The 7924-nt window shown below is 57.4% G+C and overlaps 3 protein-coding genes across 3 annotated transcripts; 1 reads left to right on the top strand and 2 right to left on the bottom strand.

Annotated features, from left to right (window-relative positions):
• Positions 1-17: 17 nt before the first annotated feature.
• Positions 18-182, bottom strand: IE81DRAFT_295960 (hypothetical protein; the record flags this gene model as incomplete). The annotated part of the gene is made up of 1 exon (XM_025512120.1): positions 18-182. The coding sequence occupies one exon, from the start codon at positions 180-182 to the stop codon at positions 18-20; it is 165 nt and encodes a 54-aa protein (XP_025365849.1).
• Positions 183-944: 762 nt separating this feature from the next.
• Positions 945-2934, bottom strand: IE81DRAFT_96414 (hypothetical protein). Its single transcript, XM_025517791.1, has one exon. The coding sequence runs from the start codon at positions 2842-2844 to the stop codon at positions 1060-1062; it is 1785 nt and encodes a 594-aa protein (XP_025365848.1). The 5' UTR covers positions 2845-2934; the 3' UTR covers positions 945-1059.
• A 2486-nt stretch (positions 2935-5420) lies between these two features.
• On the top strand, positions 5421-7820 carry IE81DRAFT_319011 (cyclin-like protein; the record flags this gene model as incomplete). The annotated part of the gene is made up of 6 exons (XM_025512614.1): positions 5421-5696; positions 5822-5931; positions 6032-6247; positions 6342-6618; positions 6842-7086; positions 7480-7820. Exons 1-6 carry the CDS (start codon positions 5665-5667, stop codon positions 7818-7820), a joined length of 1221 nt encoding a protein of 406 aa, XP_025365847.1. The 5' UTR covers positions 5421-5664.
• Positions 7821-7924: the final 104 nt, after the last annotated feature.

Genomic DNA, 7924 nt, shown 5'->3' with positions numbered 1-7924 from the left:
CCCCACCTCCGGCGCACTCACCTTTGCGTGAAGACTCCCATGGCAAGCTTCTGCGCGCATCCATACGCTCCCCTGTGTAGCCACACGTACGCATCCACTCCAAGCGTCTGGCCCTTGTAGGCGGAGATGTGCTTGTTGACAGAGACATCCTTCAACAGCGTCAATAGACCTTGGATGCCCATTGCGTGCGCCCGCGTCCTGTGGCGGAGGTGGAACTACTTGGCAGGGCTGTCACTGTAACGACGCCACTTGCTCATGACCGCTTCATTCGGAAAAGTTTGTCTGGCCATGCAAGCATGGAGCTCGCAGCTGAGGTCGATCAAAGACGCTGCGGCCTCGGAGCGCGCGCAGGTCTCCCTGAGAGAGCACAAGCCTGACTATATGCGGGGCCTGGCGGATGTCGAGGAATGGAAGCGTAGCGTAAAGTGGGAGTAGTCGAAATGCTTACACTCCCAACATCAAGTGGTAGTTGCACAACTGCAAACAGCAGGGGATCCGAAAATGCTGGCTTGTTGTCGTAAAGAGGAGCTCGACGAGCAGTCCCCATTTGAAAGGCAGATCAGAACGCGGCACATGCACATGCACACAGCCGCTTGGCCCCCCTCGCGCGCCCAGACTTGTCGAGTCCAACACCGCGACGCGTATCTGGACGCGTCAATCGTCAATTCTGAAATCGAGCCGCACGCGCCAGATGCATCCATCATTCGCGGCTGCTCGATCGCGACGATGAAACATCGACAGAAAGGGCTTGCAAAGACCGTCAAGGCGTAGCGGCCCATACAGGAATGCGCCATCCCGTACATTGCTGATTCGCGAGGCACACGGTACATGTCTCGGGATAGGGCAACCAAAATCAATTGTGGCTCTGGTGGTCAAGACTGTGACGGATGTGACGGTAAAAGGTGACCGACAGGGAAGGTGGGGTGGGGGCCAAACACGTGTGTCAAAGGATGGGCACAGAGGGCGTCAAGGAAGACGATTGGAAAGCGAAATGGTCCGTGGAGCCGCTTACGCGCGCAGCAACGCAATAGAGGCGACAGAGATGAAAGAGACGAGCATCTAGTTGGAGTTGCCTAGATCAGACAGGTTGCCTTGCGGCTCGAACACGAGATTAGCCGTGAGCGCATCGCTGCGTCTGCATCCCTTGACGACCGTAGACAACGTCGAAGCGCTGTTCTTGGGATCGTCGGGACTCAGCCAGATTTCAGTGTCGACGGTGGTGCCGTCCAGCTCGAACCATTTGGTCTGAAGCGGCACGCCTCCAGAGGTGACCGCATCGCTTGCAAAACCGTCGCCTTCGATGTAAAAGTTGTAGGTCTCGTAGAAGCCGTTGTAAGTCCCGCCGGCCACGACGCTCAGACCCGGAAGGAGCATGCCGGGCATCATCTCCAAGAAGGCCATTCCAGTGTTGGGACAGTCCGTGGCAACGCCCATCGTCACCTCGTCGCGAGGGTATTCTCCGCTAAAGGGAACCGAAGAGCCCAGCATCCAGCCGCCTTGAATGTCGAGTAGCAGCAGCGAGAAGACGTTGGGAGTGGCAGGATCGGGAGATTGCACCAACGCGACGCGACTCGCGTCCTTGTCGAGCGACTGCACAGACATTTGGTAGCCCCACGTACCGGTCGGGTCCTTGATGTAGCCCGAAAGCTTCTCATCAACACCGAGCGACGGCTGAGCTGGAATGTCAACGCGAACAATACCGGTAGGAGCGACGATGCTGAGGCTGGTGGTCGTGACCGTGGCGGTCGCTGTCGAGGTTTTGGTGGTGGTCTGCTTGAGCGTGGTGGTGTAGGAGACGTCGGTGACCTTGGTGCTCACGACCGACACGACAGAGGTGAAGGTTTGATCGCCATCCGTGGGGGAGCCTCCTCCGATCAGAGCGCGCAGAGCGCCTTGGGTACGGGGTTTACCATTCTTGCATTTGCAGAGCAAGTTGTAGGTGTCGTTATCCGCACCGTTGGTGGTACGCTCGCAGGTCGACGTTCTGACGGAAGAAGAGATGGCAGAGCACTCTTTGCTGCAGGAGGCCTTGTAAGCCGTGCAGAAGCGTGCGACGGTAGCCTTTTGACGACGCAGCATGCCGTGATGCTTGTGGTGCGTGCCATCGCGGGCCTTGATGGAAGCGCCGCCAGCACCGCGAGAGGCTGCAGTGCCGTCAGCTGCATCCGCTTCCGCATCGACACTGGCTGCAGCTTCGGTCTGCACCTTGGCGGGAATAGCTACGACGAGGACATCCTCCTTGGTCGAGCCGGCAGCCACGACGGCGCCGGGAGTCGCGAGGACGATGCTGAGAGTGCTCGTGACGGTCTGCGTTCCGGTGGTGGTGGTGAGGACGGTGATGGAACTGGTGGCAGTGGCAGTGGCCGTGTTGGTCTTTGTCGTCGTGCTGCTCTTTGTCACGGTCACGGCCTTGTCTGGCTTGATGCCAATGACGCGATTGAGAGCGCTGGTGGTCTTCTCCTTTGTGTTGCACTTGCAACCAAAGGTGAAGCCGGTGCCAGAGTTGGTGACCGCTGAAGCTTTCTCGCACCAGTACACGACCTTTTGAGTACCGGTCTGATTTGCGAGGCAGATGTCGTGGCAGGAGGAGATGAAGCGAGAGCAAAAGGTGGTCAAGGACCCGGATTGAGCCGTGACGCTGGCCATCTTTGCATTCACTGCCACCTTGGCTGCTCCCTTGATGCCCAGCTTGTTGTTGGCATCCGCAACTTTTGCTTTGGCGGTCAGCGCTTGCTGCAGGTTTGCGGTCTGCTTGCCCTTCTTTGCCGCTACGCTGTCGGCATTACACAGCAAGAGCAGGGAGACCACGCCCAGCGATACGAGGCTTGGCAGTATGCGCACCATGTCGAATTTGCGGGTGTGTTGGAATCGGAGAAGCCTGTGGGAGGAGTAGTAGGAGGCGAATCTGGGGTTGCTTTTGTAGCCGGAACAGTGGAGAGCGATGGCGATGGCCCAAGGCAGAGAGCCGTGAGAGAAGACTGGCGAGACGAGAGAAGTGGTGAAAGGAATGTAGGCAAAAAGAGCGTCAAGCGAAGGAGGGAGCGGCTCGGGGGAAAGTTGGCAGGTTCAGCGGAATACTGCGATGGACAATAGCTGGGAGAGTGGGTGAGGGGGCAGGGAAGCAGGCAGATGAGGAGATGGAGGGGAAGGGAGAGGGAGAGGAGGTGATGGTCAGATGGAGTGGAAAGAGGAGGTGATCAGCGCTGTGAGGAGAGGAAGAGGTGAGGCGTCTATCGTCGCGATGTACCTGCAAAGCCATGCGGAATGTGTGATGCTGTGAGATCCAATGGCAGGCGGCAGCAGCAGCAGCAGCAGCCGCAGCAGCAGCAGCATCTGTATAGGGATATCACTCGAGCAAAGCACCTGCTGACGCACCGCAACGCAGTCAAAGAGAGTCACAGCTTCACTCAGACTCTTGACTGAGTGCCGAAAGATGAAATGATAATGACCTACTCAATCTGATTCCGAACTCTGAATCAAGGGACTGCATGCTCGATAGACTTTGCTGGGAACATGCAGCCCAGCCGGGCGGGGCGTGGCGTGGGCGTGGCGAGGTATGTGGAAAGAGGATGGGCATGGCATGGCATGGCATGGCATGGCCATCTGCGCCCAGACACAGATTCCCGCGCCTCTCTCTCTCATCTCTCTGCGCGCGCAACGATTGGCGAAAAGTCCGAAAGGAAGCATGCGGATGGCGAAAAGTCCGAAGGAAACCATCCAAAGGGTTTGTGTGTAGAGACTCGCGGCTGCCTGCCGCATCTTCAACTCCGAAAGACTTTGTGATTGGATTGCTGCCTGGATGACGCGCGTGAAGGCAGCAAGTCACGATGAACCACACACTCGATCGTGACGCTCTCGACCGACTCACGACGACTGCGAGTGCTGCTGCTGCTGCTGCACTCACGACTCCCAACCCCAACCAAGCACAACCGAGAAGAAGAAGAAGGCTGAGCTGGAAAAATGTATGCGCCGCACTGATGCGTGCAGAGGGGCTAGGCTGTTCCAAGTCCGCCGCTAATGCAGGTACGGCTGCATGCATACCGGTACATAAATACACATATTGCCCGGTCCATACAGCATACAGTACATGTACACACATACACACGCGCTGGTGCATATATGGTGTCGCTCGTTCAATTGTGAATTCCTATTCGCTGCTGCATGCCTGCCTGCTCGTCCTGTTCCTCATTCTCAACCGACGTTCCCTGTCTCACCCCCCTTAGCTGCAATCAAGCATAGCATATGGAGCTCTTGACTCGCTACACCCTTCCACTCGCGCTCCGAAGCGTGTCTGTGATGGTGCATGACATGCTGACGGGTGCGGATCCAAGAGGCGCGCCGAGTCGTGAGTAGCCCGATGAGCGAGTAAGGGCCAAGAGAGAAAAGGGAAGAACATGACTGCGCGGCTCCACGCGGCTCCGCTCCAGCACCTCACTCACTCACTCACTCCGACCAATCAATGGATCACCAGCAAGGAAGGACCAATGCGAGGATTTGCCGTGCCGTGCCGTGCGTGCGTTTGCAGACTCATCGACTCGAGATTGTGTCCGCGGCCGTATCGGTAGAGTGTGACGATCGCCATCGAGCAGCAAAGACTCTGAAGGGCAGCGGGCTGGGGCGCTCCTAGCAATCAATCGTCCCAACGCTTCTCTCTTTGCTCTGCAGCTCTAGAGAAGGATGGCAGCATGGCTGAAGTGAGGCAGCCAGATCCTTTAATTGTGATCCGGGTCCGGGTTCGAGCATTCGCGATGCTCGTCTACTTTTGAGTGCGCACTATGCACGGACTCTACCACCAGCCATGCATGAGTCTATTCGCTTCATCGCTGCAAATCCCTGCCTGCCTATGGCCAACTCACGCTCATACCACACCCGCATATCCCGACTGCGAGGTTTCGGTCAATTCCAAAGGGACACGCTTCGATCTTGTACACTCAGACTGCATCGCATGGACAATCGTCAATCGCCATCTTGGCACGACTGTGACTGCGCAAAAAGCGCGACCATTGTAGGCGCGTGCGTGCCTGCTTGCCATGCATGGATGCCCAGTCACGAGTGCTGCAGCATGCAACAACAAAAGCTTCCTCGAAGGTGATCCGCGCACCCCGCCTCGGCCCGTTCCCGTTCCCGCACCCGCGCGCGCGCGTGCGCGTTAGCGCATTGTACCTTCCAAGCCACACGCGCGCGCGTCAATCAATCGCGAGCCGCGAGCGAGCTACAGTCACAGTATGCCTACTCGTGACTGCAGTCAGGTCGAGAGTCAAGAGTCTATCGTGACTGCTGCCGGTCAACAACGGGAGGAATCGAGATTGTTCGAGAATGACGCGCCAACAAAACACGCTTTCGCATTGTGGAGGATGAATGGATGGATGGAGCAGCCCTCATGACGGTGCATGGTGCATGCTTTGGCGAGAGTCGCGAGGGACCGCTTCATCACATATCCTTCCTTGCTTCCTTTCTAATTCCGCCTACTCTGACTCTTGCAGAGGCGAAATCATCCTTCAAAGCCTGCATCAACGTCCGCCATTCGTGTCCATGCGTCATCCTTTGAGGTCTGCGATGGAGTGATGTAAAAGTCTACCGTTGCCAAGAGCTGGATTGCTAGAAGCAAGGAGGGACAGCAAGTAGTCACGGCACCAAGATCGCGACTTGCGCTAACTTGCAGTCATGGCCTCTGATTACTGGCTATCCTCCCAATGGTCAGTCAAAGGCGGCTGTATGCGTGTATGAGTCGCTCTCTTCGCGTCTCTGCCTCGCCATGGTCCGGCTGACCAGGCTTGTGGCTGTAACCCCCCCCCCCCCCCCCAACATCTGCACCACGCAGCAACCACTGGCTCTTCTCCAGATCGCAGCTCATCACTGCCAGGGCTGAAGATCTGCGTTACGCAGACTCGCCAGACGATGTAGCTGCCATAGGCATTTGGACCTGCAATGGTGAGAGGAGAGCAAAAACAAGCAGAAGGGCGGAGCAGCACGCTGCTTCCCTCACGGGCTAACGCTCCCGGCCCCCCTCCTCTCATCTTTGCGCTCCCAGCAATTGCAGCTCTGACCAAGCGGCTATCGCAGCGACAGCGAGTCACTGCTACTGCTTGCATCTTCTTCAGGCGCTTCTATGCCAAGATCGGCAACTCGTACTGCAGCACGGACCCTGCCATGGTTGCCACAGCTTGCTTTTACATCGCTGCCAAAATCGAAGAGACGCCGGTGCACGTCAGGGTAGTGGCATCGGAGGCAGCCAAGCTGTGGAGCGGTGAGCAAGATGCGATGGCATGGCTGCACCGCCACAGCCGCAAACGCTCACGAGTCGAAATGCTCCACTCACGCTGCCAACTTCTGTCCCGCAGAGCTTGGTCATCCGAGCTTCCCCTCCGACGTCTCTTCGCTTGGCCAGATGGAATTCTATCTGCTGGAGGACCTAGACTTTCATCTCATTGTGCATCATCCTTACAGGGTGCTCCTCACATTCTCCAACAATGTGGGCAAAATCGCACTCAGCAAGCTCGATGATGACTTTGGTGGATCGATAGGCATGGATCTGAACACGCACACAGCAGGAAAGGAGGGTCTTGGCCTTGGCTTGGGTATGGATGTGGAATCTGAAGATGCGCGATTGGGTGATGCGTCGAAGAATGATGGCTACGCTTCCACATTCTCCGACAATGAGTTGAAAGCTTGGGAAGCCGATAGGGCCGCCCTCACCAAGGGCGACGATGGTCAGCCTATTGCCAGACTGCCAGAGCTAGATGACGCTGCGCTACAGTACGCGTGGTGAGTGACGCGGCTGCGTCTGGGGCTGCGCTAGCTCCGCTTGTTGAAGCTCCAGTCGATTGCCCTTCATGGACAGGTTTGTGTTGAACGACACTTATCGGACGGACATTGGCTTGCTGTATCCGCCCCACTTGATCGCTATCGCTGCTTTGTACCTCGGCTTCACCCTCCACCAGCCTTCCAGGGACAGTCTCGTGGCTTCCGCGGAGAAGATGCGAGAACGTCGACGAAAATGGGCGGCAGCTGCTGCTGCTCTCTCCCATCCGTCCAATCAGGATAGCGGGTCGGTTGGAGGAAGCGAATCTGCGGAGCAACACTCTGGTAGCGGATCTGGTCCATCTGCCCAAACACCAAATGCGCATCCATCGTCCGCAGGCTCTTCGCCGATCAAGCCCAGCAATCTGGTCGACTCGCCACGAGCTTCGACGAGCGCGTCAAATCTGGGTGCGACATCGGCCGCACCGCGAGGTCTTGCGTCGTTACCTGCGCGTCCAGCCCACCTTCCAGCGAAGCCCGGCAGCTACCATCCGTTGAGCAGCGCTGGCCCGACAAGCTCACCTAGAGCTTCTGCAATGGGTAACGTCCTGCATGGCACTACGGACACAATCACAAGCCAGTCGCTGGGGCTCGTGGGCTCACCAGCTGGCAGTACAGCGCATCTACCATCAAACAAGCGAGCGGCACCGGCATCGGCATCGGCATCGGCAAGTCGAGATCTTCCGCCGCCCCCCGTTCCTCCTCCAGACGCCTTGTCATTCTTTGCAGCTTTGAATGTGGACTTTAGACTGGTGGCAGAGGTGGTGCAGCATATCCTCGCGGGCTACGAAGTCTGGCACAGGATCGACCACGCTTCGACTGCTCGAACCGAACAAGCACCGCAGTCTCATATGGATGGCTTGGAGGATGGGAAGGATAAAGGTGCGACGCAAACTTCGACGAGCAATGGCAGCGGAACGAGCAGCAGCGTCCTTTCGGATGGGCCGGCGATGTTTGCCAAGTTGCACCGCATGAGGGAGAGGAGAAGATTGGAGCTTAATCTATTGAATGAGCGATGATGAGCATTCGCACGGGTCATTAAAATTCTGAGCACCCCCCCCCATCTTACGAGGCTTTGGTGTTGGTGTTGCATTCTGTGCCCCTCATCAAGCGGACTTACCAA

The sequence above is a fragment of the Ceraceosorus guamensis genome (genome assembly GCF_003144195.1).
Source record: "Ceraceosorus guamensis strain MCA 4658 unplaced genomic scaffold IE81scaffold_212, whole genome shotgun sequence".
In the NCBI taxonomy this organism is placed as follows: domain Eukaryota; kingdom Fungi; phylum Basidiomycota; class Exobasidiomycetes; order Ceraceosorales; family Ceraceosoraceae; genus Ceraceosorus; species Ceraceosorus guamensis.
The sequence above is the reverse complement of the archived record's forward strand: the minus strand, read 5'-3'. Positions and strand labels throughout refer to the sequence as shown.